Source organism: Oratosquilla oratoria, chromosome 5 (genome assembly GCF_046742065.1).
Source record: "Oratosquilla oratoria isolate Oo_2021 chromosome 5, ASM4674206v1, whole genome shotgun sequence".
NCBI lineage: Eukaryota > Metazoa > Arthropoda > Malacostraca > Stomatopoda > Squillidae > Oratosquilla > Oratosquilla oratoria.
This window is the reverse complement of record NC_134781.1, coordinates 69089781-69116132: the sequence shown is the minus strand read 5'-3', so window position 1 is coordinate 69116132 and position 26352 is coordinate 69089781. Positions and strand designations below refer to the sequence as shown.

The following is a 26352-nucleotide window of genomic DNA, read 5'->3' as shown; positions in this document are numbered from 1 at the left end:
AAATCGATATGTTATTAAAAACTCCTGTTTACTCATGTACAAGTGTGTTATTGTGTTAAATATTGAAAATGTGTGTACCCGTTGCTATGTTTCTTTGGGCCCGTGTCGCTGTGATCGGATGGAAATAATTATTTTTTCGCTTCTGTTTAATTTCATAACATTTCACACACTTGTAATTAATATTTTTAGAATTTATACTTATAATATTTTCCCCATGTCTGTTTGTCAATCTGTTATCTAATTGTTACACATTATACCTGACTCCTGATTGGTCCACGTTGGCAAAGCTCCCACAATGCTCTGCTATGTTACCTATAAATAGAGCTAATAAATGCAGGTGACAGACAGTCTCTGTGAAGAAGTCAGTACCGCTGCATAACCCGAACTGCTTAGTCATTTCTCCTTATCCCTGACTCCCACCACAGTGGTGACCCTGAAGTGAGGAACACGTAGAAGATGGAGAACATGAAGACCGACGAACAGGTGAACGAGTCCGACCAAATGCCTGCATCCGGCAGTACGGTGCACTGGGTTGCAATCAAGCCCCCTGCATTCATGCACAATGCTGTGGATGGATGGTTCACCATCATGGACGTTCAGTTTCACCTTCAAGGCGTCACCCAAGATGCGACCAAATTTTTTCACGTCGTTGCTGCACTTCCGGCGGAAATCGTCAGCCAACTGTCACCTTCCATCATAACATTGCAAAAATATGAAGAGCTGAAGTCTGCCGTCATCCAACTGTTCGAGCAAACCAAGCCAGAGCTTTTCGAAGAGTTAACGGCGACAACTACTATGATGGGCCGTCCATCAACGTACCTTCTGGAACTCCAGTCCAAAGCCCACAAAGCTGGTGTGTCAGAAGACTTCGTCCGGCACAAGTTTACCCAAGCATTACCTTCAGCTATCGGCCCTGTACTGGCAGCACAACGACAAACACCACTGGACCAACTCGGGAAACTGGCTGACGAGCTGATGCCACTAGCACAAGCGCAGTCACAGTGCTTCACTATGTCAGCTGCTACAGCCGTACAGCCTGCACGCCACCAAGAAGAGCGCCAAAAACACACGCAGCCTGCCACCAGTCATCACATTGGCCTACAACCCTTCTATAGTGACCAACGACCAAAAGATCTACTGCAACCCAGCATTGTCCGTCGCTCCAACTCTCCTTGGGCTTCTCCGCTGCACATGGTGGCCAAGAAAGCACCGAACGAGTGGCGCATCACAGGCGATTACCAAGCACTGAATGCTAAGACAGTGCCGGACAGATTCCCGCTGCCACACATCCAGGATCTGTCGGCACATCTCGATGGCAAAAACATTTTCTCCAAGATCGATCTGTTTCAAGCCTATCGTCAGGTACCCACGAACAACGCAGACATCGCCAAGACTGCCGTCGTAACACCCTTCGGTCTTTTTGAGTACAGTACTTATTCATGCCCATGGGCCTCTGGAACGCTGGAGCCACCTTCCAGCGCATGATGAACACTGTTTTTGCCCACCTAGACTGCACGTACGTCTACCTAGATGATGTCCTAGTATTCTCAGCCGATGAAGAGCAGCATACCCGCGACCTTTCAGCTGTGTTCGAAGTGCTGGAAAAATATGGCCTGCATATAGCTCTCGAGAAATGCTCATTTTTCCAGACCAGTGTGGATTTCCTCGGACACAGGATAACAGCCGATGGCGTACGACCACCTGAGTCCAGGACAGCAGCCATCTGCGACTTTCCAGAGCCTACTGACTCCACTTCTCTTCGTAGATTTCTCGGTATGGCTGGCTATTACCGTCGTATGATACCCGGCTTTGCTGATATTGTTCATCCTCTGTCAGAACTTGGCAGATTACAGCCCAATGCCAAACGACTTGCGCTACAGGAGAACGAAAAGTCTGCCTTCAACAACGTCAAACAAGTACTAACTGACGCCTGTACACTACCTTACCCGAAGCTTGATTGCACGCACCTGCAGCTGGTCACCGACTGCTCATCTGTTGCTGCCGGAGCAGCGCTCCATCAGATGGTAGACGGTCTCCCTCGTCCCATATCCTTCTTCTCAAGGAAGCTAACCACCGCGAGCTACTAGCAGCATACTATGCCGTAGTACACTTTCGACACTTCCTAGAGGGCCGTTCTGTTACTCTGTTGACGGATCACAAGCCGCTGGTATCGGCATTCAAAAGTCCACACGTTGCCAAATCCGACTGTCAACAGCGCCATTGGTCCTACGTCACTGAGTATGTGTCAGATGCACAATATATCAGAGGTGCAGAGAACACCGTTGCAGACTGTCTCTCACGCAGCATGAACGCTGTCCAAGTTGACGTGTCTGACCTACCGGCCATCGCACGTGCTCAGGCAGAAGACGAAGAAACCAAGTCTGCTGCCCACAATCTTACTGCCTTCAAACTCTCTAGTGACTTGTCAGTGCTGTGCGATACATCTACGCCTCACCCCCGGCCATTCCTACCACAGCCCTGCTGTTTACCTGTGTTTCAACGTCTCCACAGCCTATCTCACGGCAGCACCCTCCTGCTCAAATCATGCTACGTCTGGCCACGCATCGAGCAGGACATGAAAGCCTGGGTCCGCAGCTGCTCAGCGTATCAACAGGCCAAAATCCGTCGCCATACGAAGTCCCTTTTGGCCAACTTTGCTGTGCCGAGTACGCACTTCGAGTGTGTGCACTTGGATATCGTAGGTCCCCTTCCACCAGTGATTGATGTGGGCCACCCACACACTACACCGTACCGCTACCTACTGACGTGCATCGACCGTGTAAGCCGCTGGCCAGAGGGAGTACCGTTGACGGAGATTACCGCAGCCTCCGTGGCCAGTGCCTTCTTCACTCACTGGGTGTCACGCTTTGGTGTCCCACTATATGTGGTGACTGACCATGGTACCCAATTCGAGTCCGAATTGTTCCAAGAGATATCACGACAGGTCGGTTTCCATCGTCTACGCACCACATCCTACCACCCCCAGTCTAACGGCTTGATTGAGTGCCTTCACCGTGTGATCAAGACATCTATGATGGCGCGACGTCAATGCTGGTTATCTGCACAGCCTGTAGTGATGCTCAGAGTCCGTTTACTACCCGGCGAGTCTGGCATATCGCCATTCACTGCCGTTACAGGCAGCCAGCTTAGGTGTCCTCGCATCCTAGTCAACATTGAATTAGACCCCACCCGTGTTCAACACAAATTCGTCCATGACCTCTGCACACGTATGTCAGAACTTGATTTTCACCAGCTCACTACAACAACTGACCACTCCTCTGCTAAGCTGCTTGTTCCACACCAGCTGATGAGTTGTGCCCAGGTCTGGGTTAGAGTGGACCGTGTCCGTTAGCCCCATGAAGTGCTGTATCGCGGCCCCTTCAAGGTGCTCCAATGTTCTGACAAAACGTTCACCATACTACTTCCGTCCGGTGCTAACGAAACAGTTTCCATCAACAGGTTAAAACCGGCTCATCTCCCAACACCGCCAGCAGCAGCATCTACTCCAGCACCAGTTCCTTCCGCAAATGATGGACTCGTTGAACCACAGCGCACCACTAACGTACCCACATCCGAGACAGAGGATACTCCACGTGCACCAGTGTATACCAGATCAAGACATAAAGTCACGTTCAAGCAAGACCCAGATTTCTCATATTATTGACCTCTGTATATCTGATATTCTCCGCATCTGGTGGGGGGAGTCCTGTGGCGTCCTGCAGCAAATGCAGGATACGAAGTTACATACGAAAGAAAGGAAAATACCGCATGACACAAATTCTGTAGAAATGGCACTTGTATACCTACGAAGTTTGTTCCATAAATCGATATGTTATTAAAAACTCCTGTTTATTCACGTACAAGTGTTATTGTGTTTAATATTGAAAATGTGTGTACCCGTTGCTATGTTTCTTTGGGCCCGTGTCGCTGTGATCAGATGGAAATAATTATTTCTTCGCTTCTGTTTAATTTCATAACATTTCACACACTTGTAATTAATATTTTTAGAATTTATACTTATAATATTTTCACCATGTCTGTTTGCCAATCTGTTATCTAATTGTTACACATTATACCTGACTCCTGATTGGTCCACGATGGCAAAGCTCCCACAGTGCTCTGCTATGTTACCTATAAATAGAGCTAATAAATGCAGGTGACAGACAGTCTCTGTGAAGAAGTCAGTACCGCTGCATAACCCGAACAGCTTAGTTATTTCTCCTTATCCCTGACTCCCACCACACACATGTGGCCAATTAAATGAAGCAGTCTTGCTGTGGTTGTGCAGTGTTTTGCTGCATTGTTTCTGACCATGGGCAGTGGACAAGATCCTGGGATAACCTGTCATCCAGGAGGAGTCAAGAAAAGAGGGAGAGAGGGGTATTGAATTGGAGTGGTGTTTATGAGGATGAAATGGGTTAGAATGGATTTATGCCTTTGACTTTGGCTACCTCCTTTGTTAGGGTGAAAAAGTCCTTGGTATATGTATGTACAGTAGTTCTGATTATCTGGCTATCATGGGACTTTTCCATTACCACTAAATTAAATATGCTGCTGTTTCAAGCCATACCTTTTAAAAAAACATAAAACCACCTAAAACCCATTTAATTTCCTACCTACACCTCTCAAATAACAAACATGATAAACTATGGTATAAAATAGTGTTAATCAACAAATAAACCTATTTTGGAACCTATTCTATTTTTCCAAATGAGCCTACAAACAAATGAATACGTTTTTAATGAAAAAGAAATCACTCACACAATTTTTTTTTTTTTTTTACAATTTATGTTTTCTTATTTTCAAAATTTTCTTTTATTTCTTTTAGCCTAAACTAAACACCCTTATTCCAAGTCAGAAGAATTAAGCAAGGGGTGGGACACTGCCTCAACAGCTGATCTTGAAGTGCTGGTTCCAGGGGCATCATCATAATCCATTGCTTGTAGGGGGTGTTGCTGGGCAAGGGGTAGGAGTAGGAGTAGAAGCCAAGCTCTTTCTGCATACTGCACACTCAAACAAGTTCATATCTGTCTCCCTGTAGGATTTGATCTTTTTGGTAAGAAAAATGTGGACAATCATCACCTCAGAAGCATTGTAGTGATCACTGCCCTCCACAAAGGAAACAAACTTAGTTAAACCTTCATGAGCTTCCTTTTATGTCACTCTCTCTTTCTCCTCCTCTTCATCAGACTCTTGCTCAGGTGGGGTTGTTATGGGTAGGGGTATGAAGACTGCTCAATACGGCCTCATCTATCATCTCTTCCACGATAGGCTCGTTGACATCTGCTTGTAACAACTCTTTAATTTCCTCTGTCCTTACTTGGCTAATAGGATGCAATGCAGGGGTGTGACGAGCCAGCTGTCTCAGTTGTTCTGCTTGTCATCCTGAGGCCATAGCCATATAAAATCCTAAAAGGCCTCTTCGTCATTGTCGTCTTCCCCTTCAAATACCATTTCTGGCCAAAGCTTGTGCCAACACCTCCTAATGGTAGACTGCTTCACATTCTTCCAAGCAAGTGCAGCAGCAAATGCAGCATCCTCGATGTTGATGTCCTCCTGAAACTGAGGTACATCAATGTTGGTATTCACAAACTTGCGAATAAAGTCGCCCCTGTAGAAATGCTTAAAGTTCTGAATGATTCCCTGGTCCATTGGCTGAATAAGTGAAGTCACATTTGGAGGCAGGTAGGCAACAAACATGTTACCTGAAACAAGTTCGTGTGCTGGAGGATAAGCCCTGCATTTGTCCAGTACAAGAAGGACTTTGGAATCCTCACGCAACCCCTGCTGATGACGATACTCCTTCACTTCCACTACAAAGGCATGGAAGAACCACCACTTGAAAAGTTCCACTGTCACCCAGCCATTGCTGTTGGCATTATGATGGACTGGCAAATGATGGACATTTTTAAATGCCCTGGGTTTCTTAAATTTGCCAATCACAAACAAGGTAAGTTTGTGGGTTCCAGTCATATTAGCACATAGAATAATAGTAATCCAGTGCTTGTCATGCTTGAATCTGATGGCCTCCTTTTCTTTGAATCCAGCTAGAGTTGAGCTGGGCAAACAATGCCAAAAAATGCTGTTTAATTGGCATTGTAAACCTGGTCTGGGTTCACATTATGCTCACATATGAGGCTAGAGAATATTTCAGCATAATTTTCAGGTGTCTCATGATCCACTGGATGATGTTCACCGCTAATTTCCAGCTTCCTGATGCTATAATGTGTTTTAAAGTTGCTCAGCCATCCAATGGAGAAGTTACATTCAGTTTTACTCTCCAAATCTACCCAAAGCTTCTTGGCCTTCTCAATGAGCATAAGTCCAGTGACAGGTTTACCTTTGAAGCATTGAGCAGTAAATCAAATGCAGAGAGCCCGATCAAAGTCATCAAGCTTGGGTCTCTTCAATGACTTCCTTGTCAATTAGCTATGTTGGTAATGAAAGATGGGCTTGCCCTTCTGTTTCTTGAAGTTGTACAGCATTGACAAAAGGTATCATTATTTTGGGATTGCCGTTATATTGGACACTGGATAATCGGAATTTCACTGTATGTATCTAGCTCTACATTAATGCTTGTTTATTTTGCATGTACTGTAATGAAACTAATGTTATTCTAATGACTACACACAAAAATTCTACATGGAATGTATACTTAGGTAAGGAAGTAGGCAGACATAGGACTACAAGATTCTGGTTTCCCCAGGAAGGGGTACAAGGACTACACGAGTAGGTGAACATATTCACAATGAGTTTTGACAGGTTTATTATGTATACAGCAAGGAATACTGTGGTATAATTTCCCTAAATTCTAAATGGAAACTTTGATGAAATCACTGTGGGTACACACAACAGGAGTTTAAACAATGAACAGGCAGTCAGTTCTAGAATTAGCAGTTACTGCTCACTGCAGAAATTTTATATAGCCAAATATCCAAACCACTAGATTTGTGTCCACTGCATCCAAAATACATTTAATGAAGGCAAGTTAAATGGAGAGTTCAGTGTGAAACCATTCATAACATAATGAAATCAAGTCATTACAAATACTTACCTCCATGGAGAGTTTGGTGGTGTGTCATGCCACTTTACACATGATGGATGAGGTGATGCTGTTTGGAAAGTTCTGTGGAATATCAAAGATTACTACCATATAAAGTCATAAAGTAAAAAATAAACAAAATCACTGAGTTCCCTCCCCCCTCGCCATTCTGGTTCTTTTCATCATTTCACTGCAAGGAGAATAGCGATCACAGCTCCTATGAGCAGGTAAAGTTGGAACCAAATGCCTCACCCCATATCAAATCCTTTTGTAAATTATCTCCTCCCAGCCCCAACCAATCCTTAACGTCTTCCACATACAAGAAATCTCTGATATTAACCACCTTCCCCTTACCACCTTCACTTCCATCTCCACCTCCCTACTTTTTCCTCTCTTCACTTCCTTCAAAATACCTTTTTTTTTTTCTTTTCAAATTTCTCGTCAATGCTGTGAAGGTCTGTCTCAAAGATCTTTTGGTAGAGTATGTGTCTAGGGACCTTTCAAAAGCCTTGATTATATTTATGACTACCATAACTGTTCTTTCTGGTTGGGCTTTTTATTGAATTCTTCCTGCACTTCATGTTTGATGTTTGTGAGCAATGTGCTGGTGGAGTCACCTTACTTAATTTGATGCTGACTGGGGAAAGTACTTTTCTGATTTGATTGTTGTTATCAGCCTTTCAATTAGTCTGACCCTAATTCACAAGTTGCCGAGATGGGAGGGGCATTACCTGGGTTTTACTGTGTTTGAAGTGGGTGTACACTTTGAAAGAGCCATCCTGTTACCAGGGGAAGTTTATATAAATATATATATATATATATATATATATATATATATATATATATATATATATATATATATATATATATATATATATATATATATACACACACATACACACAACAGTCGAAGTGACAGTGAAGTTTGGAACTCCAGGAAAACTTCAACTTTCGTCAATCTCAACGACGAGGGTACCTTTGTTGTATTAGTAGGGAAGGGGAAAGCTCATGGTGTAGTAGAAAGGTGAAGAAAAAGGAGAAAGGGAGGGATTACTGAGGAAAATGGAAGGAAATGAGGAAGGAGACAAACGGGCACCCCCTGACATCAGAAGGAATGTCAACAAAAGGGCTGCAGATGATGCAGGTGAAGTTGAAAATATCAGTAAAGGCACTAAAATTAGAAATATAAATAAAAAACACAATAGAAAGTAGAGATAATAATTGCCATGGATTTAATGAGGGAAGGGATGCCAGCCTCCCCCAATTACCAAGTCTAGAGGAAAAATTAGAGAAAATGAATGAACACTGGGAGGTTAGTTTCAGCCAACTTACCACGGATTATGCAAAGAGTTGATAAATTGGAAGAACTAAAGGAGAACCAAAACCTAAATAAAGAAATAGAAGAATTAAAAAGAGTTAAAAGAAGTAAAAGATGAGAATGAGGAATTAAAGAATAATAATAAAGAGAATAAAGAGTCCATAGCAAAAGAAGTAAAGAGTTGGAGAAAAGTCCAAGAGAACAACAAAACTAAACTCAGAGATATAATGACACAACAGATGAAAGAGCAAACTAAGGACACAGTTATTAAAGTGATGAGAGAGAAGGAGAATATAGTAAGAGACTTAGCGGACAAAAAGAAATGTATAATTATATTAGGGATGGAAGAGAAGCATAATCCAAATAGGACTACAAGAGTAAAAGAGAAGGAAAAGGTAAACAAGATATTAGTAGTTCAAGAGGATGAATAAGAAACAGGGAAATTGAAGAAATATAGAATAGGGAAATACGATACAGATAAGACCAGACCAATTAAGGTTCAATTCAGGTCACAAACAACAGCAGAGAATATCTTAGCAAAAACAGGGAAACTAACAGACAGTGATCAATATAAACAGGTATGGATAAAAAGAGATATGAATAAAGAGGAAAGAGAGGAAGAGAAAACAAAAAGAATAGAAGCTAAGGAAAAAAACGAGAACAGAACAGTCAAAGAGAAATTCTATTGGAGAGTATTGGATATGAAAGTGAGGAAATGGTTCATAGCCGAGAAAAAAGGACAAACAGAAAACACGATAGAAGTAGCAGAAAATTAAAAGTGTCTTACACAAACATAGATGGCTTAATAACAGGCTTGAATGAACTGAATGATTACCTGAAAGAAAAAGAACCAGACATAATGGGAACTGTAGAGACAAAATTGAAAGGTCTACTAGCACCCAACAGTGTAGGTCATGACACATATAATTATTGGATTAGAAACAGAGAAGTAAAGCAAATTGGTGGAGTTATGTTCCTAAGGATATAAATGTGAGGAATGTTACATACAGAAAGAATAGAGTAGAGATGATTATGATGGAAATAGAGGACAGGGATAGGAAGAGCAGGAAGTTTATGGTAAATTATGTGCCTCCTAAAACAGTTTTGTGGGAAGAGAGAGAACACCAAAATATGCTATAAGACACAAGGATAACATTAAATAAGATAATGGAAGATGGAGGAAGAATAGTTATAATGGGTGACTTTAATTGTAAAGAAATCTGCTGGGAAGAGATGACAGTGAAGGGTGGAGACGACCTATGTGGAAATGTACTTGATAGGATTATAGAAACATACAATGACGCAATGGATACAAGAAAATACTAGGTACAGAAATGAGGAAGAACCATCGAGACTGGACCTAATAATTACATCAGAACCTGAAATAGTGGACAAGATTGAATATAAGACACCAATAAGTAAAAGTGACCACATATTAGTTGAAGTGGAACTGAATGAGGGAAAATACATGGTAAAAACGAACAATATAGAAAGGGAAGTTTAGTGTATGGAAAAACAAATTTTGATAAAATAAAATAAAAATTGAAAAGCAGATTAGGAAAGGATACACAAGGAAACAACAGTAGAAGAGAAATGGAAAATCTGGTTTGACAACAATTTATAAAGAGTGGAAAAATATGTTCCAAGACAAAAACAAGAAAAAGGATGTGTAAAATTTTGATACAACAAAAGATGTAGAGAGTTAAAAGACAAAAGGGATAAAGCTTGGATAAAATGGAAGAAAGACAAAAGACCTGAAAAATGGAAAATATATATTAGTTATAGAAATCAATATGTACAAGTGCGCAGAGAAGAGAAAATTGGAAAAGGATGTCATAGAAAAATGTAAATATTAACCAAAACTGTTTTATAGATTTGTAAACAACAAACTGAAAAACAAACAAGAATTAGTAAAACCATGACAAGGAGTTCAATACACAGGAAATAGAAATGGCAGAAATTATGAACAAGCATTTTAAATCGGTGTTTATGAGGGAGAACATACAACTCGAAGATGTCGAGTGGGAGGAGAAAGTCACCCCTATCAAAGAGATAGAAGTAACCAGGAAAGAAATAATGAATCACTTGAGTCATCTTGATGTTAGAAAATTACACGGTCCAGATGAAATGGCAAATTGGATTTTGAGAGAATGCAGGAACGAACTAACAGACAAAATACATAGTCTAATAAGCAGTTCATTGAAGGAAGGAAAAGTTCTAGAAGATTGGAAAAGAGCAAATATAGTACCAATATATACAGGAGGAAACAAGGAAGACCCTACTAACTATCGACCGATCTCTCCTATAAGTACGGTCGCTAAAATTTTTGAAAGAATGATCAAAATTCGATGGTTAAGACATTTGGAGAAAAAAAGAAAAAGAAAAAAAAAAAAAAACAATGTACTAAATCCAAGGCAATTTGGATGTAGAGAAGGAAGATCATGCGTCACAAACTTATTGTGTTTCTATTAAAGACTAATAGATATAATAATAGAAAGAGATAGATGGGCTGATTGTGCATTTCTAGATCTGAAAAAAGCTTTTGATAAGGTGCCACATAAGAAGTTGATAAAGAAATTAGAAACTGCAGGAGGAATACAGGGCAAACTACTGGAATGGATAGAAGACTTCTTGCATGAAAGAAAAATGAGAGTGGTGATAAGAGACAAACATTCTAGTTGGGATGAAGTGATTAGTGGAGTTCCACAAGGAACAGTTTTGGCCCCAATAATGTTTGCTATATATATAAATGATATGGATAAAGGAATTGAAAGTTATATGAGCTTCTTTACAGATGATGCAAAACTGATGAAAAAAGTGAACACTGTAGAAGATTGTGAGTCACTGCAGAGTGATCTCAATAAAGTATGGGAATAGAGTAGGAAGTGGGAGATAGAATTCAATATTTAGAAGTGTAGTATAATGGAATCTGGAAGAAGCAAAAAAAAAGAATATTGGGATCACATAAATTGGGAGAGGAGGAAATTAAAAAAGTGGAAAATGAGAAGGACCTGGGAGTCATTATTATAAATAATATGTCCCCTAAGAAACATATAAACAAAATTTTTGGAGAAACTTATAATTTAACCACTTCCATACGGTGACGCCTATGTAGGCATCATGAGGAGCAAGTGGGTACGCGATGATGCTGACATCGGCGTCTTGATTACATTTATTGTAGTCGTGCCTGTGTGACCCTCATTCTCTCTAAACTGGCTTCATCATATTTTCTATAGTTATCAAAATTCACGGGTGAAAGAGAATGAGCGATTGAACAGTGACTTTATTTTTTATAATGCAATTATTATGATGCAACATAGCACACCTGGCAGCTAATGCTGCCAGACGTGCGATGTGCCCCGTAGTGAAGAGGTTAATAAGAACAATCAAAGTGGCATTTACATACCTGGATGAAGAAATGGTGAAGAAAATACTAGTCACTTTGATAAGACCAAGATTGGAGTATGCAGCGACGACGTGCTCTCCAAGTACAAAAAAAATATATAAAACTTGAAAGAATACAAAGAGTAATTATGAAACTGGCACCAATTCTCTCAGAACTATCATATGAGGAGAGACTGGCAAAACTTGAGCTACAAACATTAGAGCAAAGATGAGAGGAGACTTGATAACTATTTATAGAATCATGAAAGGCATAGAAATTATTGATACAGAGGATCTAATAAAATGGAATAGTAGAGATACAAGAGGACATGGAAAGAAAATCAAGAAAGACAATTATAGAAGAGACCTGAAAAACAACAGCTTTCCCCACAAGATACTAGACGTTTAGAACAAGTTAGATTAAAATGTGGCGTGTTCAAAAACGTTACACAAATTTAAAAAGTCTAGATAAAATGAGATATGAAGATGGGACACCACGAGCATAGCTCCCCTTCCCGTAAAATACAACTAGTTAAATACATAAAATATATATATATATATATATATATATATATATATATATATTTTCTCTCTCTTTTTCTAGTCCCACTCCCCCATCATATGGGGGACAAGGTGTTTTGGTATGTATGTATGTATGCATATATATACATACATATATATATATATATACTTTTTAAGAGCACATAACTTTTTCATTACTATTCTAATGAGATCAGTAACTAAAACTTAGTTCCTGAACAACAAATAATTATTAATCATCACCTGGTAAGATTCCGTCGACAATGTGGAGATGCACGCCTGCCAGATGAGTGATGGGCCTTCCGAGGAGCACATAGGACATTATGGGAAACACCAAGTCTGGGCATAGGCGAAATAAAGGCATGGTCTTCATAGTGTTTTCTGGTGAATTCCTGTAGATAACTTGATTCCTCCGCTTCTGGGGATGAAAGTGAAAATGAGTACAAGGGGGAAAGTCATGATTCAATTCGTACTGTTAAATAATACATGCTCAAAACGTAAAACTGGGTCTGCATGCAAGAAGGCAGCATACACATGTAAGATCAAACAACCAACTTCAAGCTTCCTTCATATTCAATCAATCCATTGCTCCTGGTCACTTTCACTGAAGACCTGCAGCCTTGCGGTAACTGGTGGGCAGGTCCACAAGTCACTCAGGGAAGATATGTGTTCCTGTCTGAGGATTGTTAGTGTGAGAGACTCAAGTATTTATTTACCTAATTGTACTTACCCATGGCTGTTCAATGTATACATGGATGGGGTGGTGCAAGAGGTAAATGCAAGGGTAATGGGCCAGGGATTCGAGATGGTTAAAGAAAATGGAGAAAAATGGGAGATAAGCCAGTTCTTGTTTGCTGATGACACTATACTTGTAGCAGGATCAGAGGAGGGATTAAGAAAGTGAAAGAGTTTGGGAAGGTATATGAATGAAGTTAAAGATAAATGTGAGTAAAAGTAAGGTGATGAGATATATAAAGGGAGACAATGGCATCAAATTGGAAGTGAGTTTTATGGGAGAGAGGCTGGATGAAGTAGATAGCTTTAGATACTTGGGGGCGAATGTGGTGCGAAAGGGAGAAGTGGAGGTGGAGGTAGAATGTAGATTGAGAGAAGCAAGTAAATGCTATGGGGGATTAAAATATGTAATGAGAAATAAGAGATTTGGGAACGGATGCTAAGAGGAGATTGTATGAAGGGGTGATTGTGCCTGCAGCACTGTATGTGGCAGAAACATGGAACATAAGGGAAAAAGAGAGGAAGATTTCAAACTTGTCTGAGATGATATGTCTAAGAAGTATGGTAGGGGTTACTAGGCTGAATAGAGTGAGAAATGAGGAGGTGAAGAGGAGAGCAAGGGTAGAAAAGGAGTTGTTGTTGTTGTTGTCGTTCCCTAGACTGTCTGTCCGAGCAGTCCCGTCTCCCCAAGGAATGCCACAGCCGAAACTGGGTTTTCCCACAAATCCTTTATAGAGTGTATGTTGTGTTGTTTGCGTGCATGATTGTAAATAATGCAGTCTTCCACTTTGTGTTGTATGGTATGGGGTGAAGTGTTACATCCTGGGCAGCTGTTCACAATGTGATCATCCAGCCCCTTCTGGTAGCTTAAGGGTGCTGGGTGGTAGCCGCACCGCAGTCTGGCCAGATGGACTCTGTCCTTTCGTGGGAGAGAGGATTCAGAAGGGTGGATATCAGGGGGTCTGGCATGCAGCAGTGTGTTGTCTTTCAGTGTGTTAATGGAGCGGTGAGTGATATGATTATGAATATGTTTCTGGAGGCTGGTATTTGGTGGTTGTGGAGGAAGAGAAGAGAGTATCTGTGTGTAATACAGGTCTCTGGATGTTGTTTTAATGTTTCTTGGCGTGTGTGGGTGTTCTGCTATGTAGTGTAGCGGGTGTGATGTGGTTGTGGTGGCTGCGGCAAGTGTTTGTGTGCCTCTCATGTCGAGGTGGTCCTTGACTTTGAGGACTTTTGTTTCATGGTGTAAATGGTCTGTAGGTGTTGTATTTGTGCAGCCTGTAATTGTTTTTAGGGCTTTGTTTTGTATGATTTGAAGGGTGTTGTGGTGTGTCTCACTGAGATTAGGAGCCCATACAGGACTCGCATAATTCATCACTGAGCATATGCATTGTTTGTATATTGTTGTATTAGTTTCTTTGTTTTGTCCAAATGTTGTTCCAGTGATTGACTTAAGTGCGTTAAGTCTAGGTGTGCATTTGTTTTTTATGTTTGTGATGTGTTGTTTGAAAGACATGGATGTATCGTATGTTACACCAAGAATTTTCAGCGTGTTTGTGTGTGGTATTAGAGTGTTGTTGATGTAGAGATGAGGTATGTATTTGTGGTTTTTTGTCCAGTTGGTGAGAAGTGTTGCTGTAGATTTGGTTGGAGCTATTTTGAGTCTGTTTGTGATGAACCATGTGTTGAGTGTATCAAGGTATGGCTGGATTATTTCTGCAGCTTTGTCTGTGTTACGATGTGTGCATGTGATTGTTATGTTTTCTGCATAGGAAGAGATTTGTATTTCTGAGGTGTCTGGTGTGGGTAAGTCATGCATGTATAGATTAAAGAGCATGGGGGACAGAACAGTGCCCTGTGGTACTCCATTCTTAATGTTTCTGATGTGCGATGATTGGCCATTATACGACACATAAGCATTTCTACCTGCCAGATAATTGGCCAGCCATCTTTTGGTGTTACTGTGCATGTCTGTGTTATATATTTTATTTGTTAGGTTGTGGCGGGGGATAGCATCAAAAGCTTTACTAATGTCTAATGTTATAAGAAGTGTTCTGTGGTGGGGCCTATCTGAATTGATGCCATCTAAAATTCTTTGTGTGAGGTTTATCAGAAGAGTGTTTCTGGAGTGTAGTGGCCTAAAACCGTGTTGTGAGTCAGCAAGGGGAATATGTGGTGTGACAAGTTGAAGTATTAGGCGTTCAATGACTTTAGAAGGGGTGCAGAGAAGTGTGATTGGGCGGTGCGATGTTGGGATTGTTGGGTCTTTGTTCGGTTTTGGAATGGTGATTATTCTACCATGCTTCCAAATGTCGGGTATAGTGTTGTGTGAATAGCTGTAGTTTGCTATGTTTGTGAGTGCGTGTATACCTTGTGGTCCAATGTGTTTTAGGTGGATGTTACTTATGTTATCAGGGCTACAGGCAGATGAGTGCTTGAGATTATGTATTGTGTGTTTTGTCTGACTGTCTATGAAGGGTGTATAGTCTGAGTCTGTGGGAAAGTCTTTCTTACGTTGAATAGTGCATCGGTCGTCAGGGTGAGAAGTGAGATGGCTTGTCTGTGCAAAATGATTTATGAGTGTGTTTGCTTCTTGTCTGTTTGAGGGTAGATTGTTTGTTGTTGTGATTATTGCTGCGTGAGAGCATGTTGTGTTACTGTTGGATATTGTAATGCTGTTGAGTGTTTTGTACAATTTGCTGGTGTTTGTTTTGTGATCAAGTGTATTGATAAAGTTTTGCCAATTTTGTGTTTTTTGTTCGTGTATTTTATTGGCAATCACAGTGTTTAGTGTTTGTATTTGGTCTGCTATGTTTTGAGGGATAGGTGTGGGGGTATTGTGTTTAAGCGTGTCTCATTGTCTGATGAGGCCTTGGATTTCTGGTGTGAAGTTGGGGTTGTGTGATTTTCTGTTGCCTCTAGGGATGTATCTCTTGTCTGCGTTTTGTATGATTGTATCAAAAGTGTGCACAGCATTGTTTATGTTTGTGATTGGTGTACTGTTAAGTGTTTCAAAATGTTGTTCTGTCTCTTCAGTAAAAGCTTCCCAGTTAGCTCTCTTGTAATTGGTGTATGTGTGTCTGTGGCCAACTGGGGTGCATCTTGTTTTGGTGGTGATGATGATTGGAAGGTGGTCAGAACCAAGGGTTCCGACCACTCTCCATGATGTTGTTGGGGTTAGGCAGGGGGAGCAAAAGGTGATATCAGGAGAGGAGGGAGTATAGAGGGCTTGGTGTGGGATATGTGTATGATTATGTGTGTTGTTCATGATAGTCAATGAGTCAAACTGAGTCTGTATATCAAGCCCTCTGTCTGTGTCAGGGTTGTCGACATACCAGGCAGACGACTTGGCATTGAAGTCACCACCCATGATCAGGTTGGGGATTGAGGCTAGTTGGCTAAATTGAGGCCTGAAGGTGTTTAGAACTGTGGGGGATGATTGGGGGATAGGGTTGATGAAAGAGTATTGTGATGGTTTGGTCACATGGATAGAATGAATGAGGAAAGATTAGTAAAAGTGTGGAGGGCAGAGGTGGATGAACATGAGGGGGTGACCAAGGATGATGTCACAACTTTGTATTGTGACACACTGCCTATTACTTCCCATCTTCTTTTGTCTCTTTTCAGCCCTTTCGGTTCATTTCCTTCACTCTATGGAATCAATGACACTGCATGTTCCCCATTTTCTTTCGTCTCTTTTCAGCCCTATTGGCTATTACTTTCCTTTGCTCAATGGAACTGCTGGAAGTCTTAAGGCCTCTAGTAACTACTTCTTGATATTTTCCCTTCCCCTTCTCTCCAGCAACTGTTGTGCAAATTTAGCAGTTAGTTATAGTGCCTTATCGAGTTTAAGTATCTCCTAATTATTTAGGAAATTCACACACCCCATCTCGCAAGATGTTTCTTCGTAGGCCTATGATCAAAGGCATCACAGATATTATAATGTTAAGATTGAAATATCTCAACTCAGTTTTACTGGTTCACCATATTGTATTTGTATCCTTATACCTTATGATTAGGATTGGTATATTTTACCTATGTATTACCATTGGAATTGTTTCCCACTTGTTCTTCTCATCCCACTCCCTGCACGCTTGCCACTTCTTGTCTAGGCTAGTTAGGATCATATATCCCTCTCTCATAACTAGTGACTACCTCAAAACACAATTAGAAATACTTCAACTCCTGCACAGACATTGCAATGCATTCCTCTCAAAACTTAGTGATCAGAAAAACGATCACTGTAAACAGTGCACTGGACCTCATGCATAAGAGCCAAGTGGGAAGTTGGTTGGCATGATGCTTTTGTGGATGGAGGCAGTAGGCTTCACGTCCTCACAGAAGTAGACACGTCATGCTCTCCCATAGGGTGTCTTCTGAGGACCCTCCTTCTCATAGTGAATTGTTTGGCTAGCGCTAATCATGCATCAGTGACTCTAAGTGCCCAAGAAACTTAATGAAGCGGGAATGTGTTCTGTGATGTACCCACCATGACGTACTCACAAAGGTGCTTTGCGACATACACTGAAATCAGAATCTACCAGTTCAACTGGAGTTCATTGTCGAACCCCCTCCAGTGATTATTCAAAACTAAAAAACTTTAGCGAGTGCATGCAGTGGAAGATAGGGGAAAGGAAACCATCAGACACGATTCCTCTCCCCCACCACGAGCAGTGCCAACGTCAAAGCACGGGCATGGTTCCCAACGCCTTCTGCACAATGGTAAAACGAGAGGACACGGAAAAAAACTGAAAAAGGACAGTTATAGAAAAAACTTGAAAAGGAACAGCTTCCCACACAGAGCGATAAATACATGGAACAAATTAGACAACGAAACAGTATGTGCAAACACTATACAAGATTTTAAGATAAAACTTGATGCGGAGAGATACAAAGACGGGTCACCACGAGCATAGCTCCCTTCCTGTATATTACAACTAGGTAAATGCATGGATCCATGAATATCACCAGCATCCTGTTCATCCAAGGACATCCACTCATTTGAAGACATCACCAGTCAATGCACTATTTCCCCTCCCCCACCATGAGCAGTGCCAACAGCAAAGGACGGGAAGGTTCCTGCCACCTTCTGCACAACACATGGATCCATGCATATCACCAGTGTCCTATTCAACCGAGGACACTCATTTGAAGACATCACCAGTCAGTGCACTATTACAGGAGAGAATAATTAATCAGAGGTATTATCTTATTGTCTGTTGAGGAAGGAAGGGAGAGGACGGAAGACAGAGGTGAGTGGAGAATGGTTGTATATGGATGATGATGTGACTGCATGAGGAGAAATGGGCGGGGGATGGGGTAGTATGTGTGAGTAAATTTTGACGCAGCCCGAAGGGATTTCTCCCCGTCCTCTCCTTATATGCAAAGGGGGACGGAGAGGGGGGGTCGCCGATTAAATGAAGCGACCTTGCTGTGGATGTACTGTGTCTTGCGACACTGCTTCTGACCCAGGGCGGTGGGCAGGGTGCAGGGATGACCCGTCATCCAGGAGGTGCTCAGATGAGAGGAAGGGTGGGAGGGGTGTGGAGTGTATTTAGGGATGAAATGGGTGGGAGTGTTTTTATGCCTTTCCCTTTTTGGCTACCTCCCTTGGAAGGGGGAAAAAGCCTTGGTATATGTATGTATGTATTATCTTATTGTGTTAGGATTTAGAGCATGCAGGGCTAGCCAGGTAGGATAACAAAATGAATAAGTGTGTATCTTGCCCAGTTAATTGATATTGGATTCATGATGAATATAAGTTGCATGCCACTGTTTGTGGAAATAATTTGAATCATAATAAATTCAGTGTAGTATGTTCTGTTTAATAAGCCTAGGGCAGTGATTTACATGAGTTTGTTCCCCTCTTTGGTCACACGCACGTATTATAGGGGACATGTGTGGTCCCGGCCAGTGTCCCAAATTTCCTGTACTTTGGCTCCCACTGCAGCCATCACCTTTCATCAATTTCCCAATGTACGAGAATTCTCATGCCCCACACCCACCTCCTCCTCCTTCCACTGTCCATGGATTTCGGGACAGATGAGATGGATGGATAGGGTAAAACGAGCATTGGGAAAAAGGGAGGCGTCAGTTGAGGAAGGAAGAGAGAAGACAGAAGATAGGGGTGAGTGGAGAATGGTTGTGTATGGATAATGTGGTGGTGCATGGGAGTGATGGGGGATGGCAGGAGTTGAAAGTATGTGTGAATGATATTTTGACGTGGCCTGAAGGGATTTCTCCCCATCTCTTTTTCTGCATGAGGGAATGGAGAGGTCACCAATTATATGAAGTGGCCTTGCTGTGGATGGGCTGTGTCTTGCTGCATTGCTTTTGATCCAAGGCAGTGGGCAAGATGCAGGGGTGACCCATTATCCAGGAGGAACCAAGAAAAGAGAGAGGAAAGGATGGTGAATTGGAATGGAGTATGTGGGGATGAAATGGGTGGGAGTGGATTTATGCCTTTGACTTTGGCTACCTCCCTTGTAAGAGGGAAAAAGCTCTTGGTACATGTATGTATGTATTTACAGAAAAAGGGCAATGCTCATTGTGTCCTGTTTTCTATTCTCAAATTTTATATCATACCTAGCCTCAAATTCATATACAAATCCAAATTAATATACGAGTTTTATGTCTTCTGTGTGGTGGTTGCAACTAGAACAGTTTGAATCTGTGACCAGGCCAATTCCGTGTAGGTGCTGTATGGTGTCAAGTGTAGGCATGCCAGTGTCATTCTTATCAGGTGTGGGAGGGTATTTTCTGCTGAGTTTGTGTTGGAATATTGAGTTTGATGCTCTCTCTTGAAGACCTTATTTGGTGATATGAGTGTGTATGCTACCTTATTATACTTTAGAAAATACTGGAGATTAATAATGACAATGTAATGTACTTGGTTATTTCAACTATATATAAATCTCAGACCACAGCATTCCTGCACAAGACTATATGATTTTTTAAAATCTTCTGCTGATAAAATCCAATGGTATCAGAAAGATTTCAATGCTACCTTTTTTTTCATCAATTCTAATTAACTTTTACTTACCCACTGCATTACTACTTGAGGGATCCTGCTCAAAAAGAACACTTGCAAGTTTTGATAATGGGTACAGTGGGTCACCATATTCAAGATGGACACCATTATCTTCTGTAGCTTTGTTTATGCCTCCATCTTGGGGAGAAAGAATTCCTGGAGTAAAGGATGAATCTCCATTTGATATTCCACTGTTGTTGTCCATGTTGAAAAGTTTTCCTGAAGAAGGACTACATATCCCAATTTCCTCCAAATCATTAATAACAAGTTCTGTTGTTCCAGGAGAACTAATTTTAGTGTTCAAAATAAATGGCAATGTGGGCAACAAATTTGATGATGTGGCAGGCATAAGTGTATGTGTGAGATCTTTTTGAGGAATATTTTTTTTTCTCTCTTGCCAGCTAGGAGCTACATGAGGAACATTCTGACTGATCTGCTTTTGAGTCAATATGGTGCCATTTTTCGTTTTTGCAACTCCTTCAAACAGAGGTGATTTTCCATCATGTATTTTCCCCTCTATATCAGAACTTATAAAATCATATTTCTTCCTGCAGTTATGTCCACTCCCTCTCCCCCTACCCCTCCCTCTGCCCCTGCCCCTGCCCCTCCCCCTACCCCTTCTTCTACTCCCTGTCCTTGGTGGATAATGCGTTTCAACATGCAACAATTCATCACTTCTTTTTCTTTTAATATTTGCAAAAGAAGAATCTTCATTTATATTGGAGAAGTTAAGTCGTTTCTTTCCTTGACAAGCCTTCCCCTTACTTGCTGATCTGAAAGACAAGTATATTAAATCATAATATTCAATATCAGAACAGTATAGATCATACAGCAAATTATCATACATACATACATATATATATATATATATATATATATATATATATATATATATATACACACACACATGAGAGGGAGTTGAAAAGTTCCTGGCTTTGGGTAAAAGAAAATACAGGAAGATCAGTTAATTATCTTATTCAACATGTTCCCCTCTCAGATTCACACACTTATTACATTGGTCCTTCAGTTTTTCTAAGCCCTGAAAAAAGAACTTGGAAGGTTGGGCCTCCAACCAGGCCTCTGTAGCACAGTAGCAGTGATCACTCCCAAATTGGAGTGAAATTTAATTCCCTTGAGATGTTTGTTCAGTTGTGGAAAGAAGTGATAGTCGGAGGGCCCAGGTCTAGGGAGTAAAGCAGGTGGTCTACCAATTCAAAGCCAAAGTCACGTATTTTCTGTAGAGTTTCATGCGCTGTGTGTGCTGGTGCATTGTCCTGCAAAAAAAAGGACACCACAGCTCAGTTTCCATAGCATTTCTGCTTCAAAGCTTCATGCAATTCGTCCAACATAGACATGTAGTATTCTGCATTGATGGTGTGACCCTTTGGCAGGTATTTTATGAAGAGTACTCCATCTTTGTCCCAGAACACTGAAGCCAATACCTTTCCAGCTGACTTCTGAGTCCGAAACTTCTTGGGATGCAGTGAACTGCTGTGTCACCACTCCATTGATTGCTGCTTGGTTAGGGGATCATAGTGATGAAGCCAAGTTTCTTCCATGGTGACTAAACAACCCATAAAATCAGCCATACCCGCTGCAAACCAGTCCAAAATTGCCTCTGATGTTGTCACTCTGATGTGCTTCTGATCTGCATTCAGGCATTTCGGTACCCATTTTGCGGAAAGCTTCCTCATGTCCAGAATGTTGTGGATGATGTGGCCAACTATTTCGTGGGAACCCCTCGTCTCAGCTATGACTTTGGCTGAAATCTGGCAGTCCTCGAAAATCATGACTAGCACAGCGTCGGCTTTCTTGGTTGCAGAAGTTGGCCGTCCTAACCAGGGTTCATCTGTGACCTTGAAATGACCAATCCAAAACCCTGACACCCACATTTTCACTGCAGAGTATGATGGGCAGTGGGCAGTCATCCTTTAAGATGTCCTTCATCTCACCATGGATTTCCACTGCCCCTTTGCCTTGCAAGAAGAGGAACTTCATGACTGCCCATGCTTCAATTTTACCAAAATCCACTGTAGGCACTGCCATCATGCGTTGAACCTGCAAAAGGCTAAAAGGAAAAAGATGTATTGTATACCATCATGCTTTTTTTGCCTATATTCTCCTAGATAGTTGTCCTAACTTCCTTGTAAAAGTACCAGTAACAACTCTACCCTTTCATGATACCCTTAAAGCCAGGAAATTTTCATCACCCCCTTGTACATGATTGTGTGTGTGTGTATTTACTTAGTTGTATCTTACTGGAAGGAGAGATCTGTATCTTGCCATATCTAATTTGCTTAAATTCTTGTATTGTTTTTGCATACACTATTGTTTTATCTAGTATGTTCCATACATCCACCACTCTGTGGGGAAAGCTGTTTTTTCAGGTCTCTTTTATAACTGTCCTTTTTGAGTTTCCTTTCATGTCCTCTTGTGTTTCTTTTATCCCAATTTAGTGTGTATTTACCTAGTTGTATTATACAGGAAGGAGAGTTATGCTCGTAGTGACCCATCTTTGTATCTCGCAATATCTAGTTTGTTCTTCAATTCTTGTATGGTGTTTGCACACACTAATGTTTCATCCAATTTTTTTTTTTTTTTCCCTCCAGATCTCTTCTATAACTATCCTTTTTGAGTTTCTTTTCATGTTCCTTTTTTTTTTTTTTTTTTTTTTTTTTTTTTTTTTTTTTTTTTTTTTTTTTTTTTTTTTTTTTTTTTTTTAAATCCCACTTTAATAATTCTTCTCTGTCAAGGACTACATCTTTCATGATTCTGTAAATGGACAACAGATCGCCTCTTTCTATTTTTTTCCAGGGTTGGTAGTTCCAATTTAGACAATTTTAGCTTGTATGTCAATTTTGAAAAAGGGAGATCTGAACAAGGACTGGTAATGGAGTCAGAAGTGGAAAGTGGACTTCAACATTAAGAAATGTAGTATAATGGAATTTGGAAAAGTAAAAAAAGAATATCAGGACAAATATAAAATTGATGCAAAGGAAGTAAAGAAAGTTGGTTCCAAAATGGACCTAGGAGTAATCATTACCAAAGACATGTCCCCAAACAGATAAACAAAATAGTCGGAGAAACCTACAATTTGTTAAAATCAATAAAGGTGGCTTTTAATTACTTGGATGAGGAAATGGTAAAGAAAATATTAGTAACACTGATAAGACCAAGACCAGAGTAGGCAGCAACACTATGGACACCTAGTACAAAAAAGAATGTAAGAAAAATAGAAAGACTCCAAAGAGCAACAACAAAAATTGCCCCAACACTTTCAAAACTGACATATGAACAAAGATGGTCTAAACTGGAATCATCAACCCTGGAACAAAGAAGAGAAAGAGGTGATCTGTTGGCCATTTATAGAATTATGATGGGCATGGAAGTCCTTGATAGAGAAGACTTGTTAAATTGGGATAAAATAAAAACAAGAGGACATAAAAGGAAACTCAAAAAGGACAGTTACAGAAGAGATCTGGAGAGAAAAAAAAAACAAGCTTTCCACAGAGTGGTGAATGTCTGGAACAAATTGGGTGAAACAATAGTGTATGCAGACACCATACATGAATTCAAGAACAAACTAGATGTTGCAAGATACAAAGACAGGACACCACAAGCATAGCTCCCCCTCCAAAACTACTGCATTCATACTTGTCTCCTTTCTCCTTGTAAAGTGGGACCACATATGCTCGTCTTTCATACACATATTGAACAATCTCACCAGCCACTCCACTATCACTATTCTACCTTTTGTCAGACATTCCACCTATCCATCAAATCCAAGGAATACATACATACATACATATACCAACAGCTTTTCCCCCCTTACACTAAAGTGATTTTTAAATTGATTTCTAACCTACCTGGTCACATAACCTGGTGCTTTTGAAGAACTTTTTGGAGTAGTATAAACAGATGCTTCTGGGGTACACATAGATAGTGCCAACTGTTTCTTACTTTTGAAAGGTCTATGTGCTGACATATGGGAAAGGTGCTCAATACTTTTCTTGGGTGTTGAATTCACAGAGGGATGCCTTTCCTTGGAATCCTGGTGAAAAATAAAGAACTAATACATAATACACTTCTAAGCACTAATGTTGAGGCCTATGAAGAGGTATTAATCATGGCTGAAATAATGGTTGAAAGTTTCTAATCCAATTTCACTGTGGACAATAAATTCATTGAGGGAGATGTGAACATTAATGTTGGATTGCAAGATATCAATATGAAAATAAAGGAAGTTAAAGAATTACTGGAACCACCAGATAAAGAAAATCTCCAGAGCTTAGTAAGAAAATTAAAAAGAATTCAAAGAGCAGCGACAAAAATGGTACCTACACTATCAAATTTGACATACAAACAAAGATTGGAGAAATTACATCCATCAACAGTGAAACAAAGAAGAGAAAGAGGTGATTTGTTGACCACATACAAAATTATGAAAGGGATGGAAATTCTTGATAGACGACTTATTAAAATGGGACAGAAGAGAAACAAAAGGGCATGAAAAGAAGCTAAAGGAGGACAGTTACAGAAGAATTTGGACAGGAGAAAAAAAAAAAAAAAAAAAAAAAAAAAAAAAAAAAAACACACATACAGTGATTGATGTCTGGAACAAACTATACAGAGAAACAGTGAGTGCCAAAACTATACAAAATTGTAAGAATAAACTGGATGCGGAGAGATACAAAATCGGGTCACTACATGCATAGCTCTCATGCCGTAAAATACAACTAGGTAAATACATACCAAAGGCACTTCTCCAAAGTAAGCTTTAAACTCACCACAAACCCAGAAAGCAGGAAGGTAAAAGATATGTGCAAAATAAAAATATCCAGAAAAAATTCACCCTTCTCCGATGAAGATGTAGGAAATGCAATAAAGAGGTTGAAACTCACATGTTGATTAATATATACATCTAAATGAGAATTAACGAAATATAATACAGACCCCATTATTCTTCTTCAGAGAGAAATCAATGGAATCTTCTCCACGTGGTGTTTGTGGACTACGGCTGGTAGAACATGCAGAGTCAAGGCTGACATTTGTTTCATCTGCTTCACAGTATAGTTTCCAAGATGCACCTGTTATAAAAAAATACATACATATACCGAGGGTTTTTTCCCTTACAAGGGAGGTAGCCAAAGTCAAAGGCATAAATCCACTCTAACCCATTTCATCCCCACATACTCCACTCCCATACCCTATCTCTCCCTCCATCTTAAAAAAATAAATAAATAAAAAATAAATAAAAATAAATAAATACATACATATAACAAAGGCTTTTTTCACACTTACAAGGGAGGTAGCCAAAAAACAAAGGCATAAAAATCACTCCCACCCATTCCATCCCCAGCATACTCCACTCCCCTCAACCCTCTTCCCTCCCTCTATCTTGGTACCTCCTAGATGATGGGTCATCCCTGCATCTTGCCCACTGCCCTGGGTCAGAAGCAGTGTTTGCAAGACACAGCACATCCACAGAAAGGCCGCTTCATATCAGCGGCCCCCACCCTCTCCATCCCCTCATGCAGAAAAAAGAGAAGATGGGGAGAAATCCCTTCAGGCTATGTCAATTTATTTCTCACACATACTCCCTCACCTCCCATCCCCCACCCACTACACCTCATGCATCACAGCATCACCCATACACAACCATTCTCCATTCACCTCTATCTTCTGTCCTCTCCACTCCCTCCTCAACATTCCCCTCTTTCCTAATGCCCCTTTTACTCCATCCATCCATCTCATCCTAGGTCGACCCCTCATGTTCACCCCTTCCACATCTCTTTTACGAGTCTTTCTTCACTCATTCTTTCCACGAGTCCAAACCATTCCAATACGCTTTCATCCACCCTATCTCCCAACTCCCTTTCCACTCCCGTTCTCCTCTTCACCTCTTTATTTCTCACTCTATCCAGTTGAGTAACCCCTATCATACTTCTCAGGCTTCTCATCTCAAATACATTCAAACTCTCCTCTGATCCTGCTACAAGCACAGTGTTGTCGGTAAACAACAACTGGATTATCTTCACCTTTTTCTCCATTTACTTTAACCGTCTCCAATCCCTGACCAACTATCCTTGCATTTACCTCTTGCACCACCCCATCCACGTATAAATTGAACAGCCAGGGTGACATAACACCCCTGACGAAGTCCCACCCTTACCTCAAACCACTTACTCTCTCCATTTCCAATCCTAGTACAAGCTCTACTACTCTCATAGAAACTTGACTGCTCTTAAAAGCTTTCCTCCTATCCCATATATCTGCAATACCTCCCACAGTGCCTTCCTATCT

The 26352-nt window shown here is 40.7% G+C and overlaps 1 protein-coding gene across 1 annotated transcript in view; it reads right to left on the bottom strand.

Moving 5' to 3' along the window:
- Positions 1–26352, bottom strand: part of LOC143025832 (uncharacterized) — a 46453-nt gene that overhangs the window by 1152 nt on the left and 18949 nt on the right. The window contains exons 5-9 of the mRNA XM_076185843.1: positions 25003–25136; positions 23916–24100; positions 20062–20822; positions 12528–12702; positions 7055–7126 (exon numbers count right to left, since the gene is read on the bottom strand). Coding sequence (XP_076041958.1) covers positions 7055–7126; positions 12528–12702; positions 20062–20822; positions 23916–24100; positions 25003–25136 — 1327 coding nt within the window. The remainder of the gene's footprint in view (positions 1–7054; positions 7127–12527; positions 12703–20061; positions 20823–23915; positions 24101–25002; positions 25137–26352) is intronic.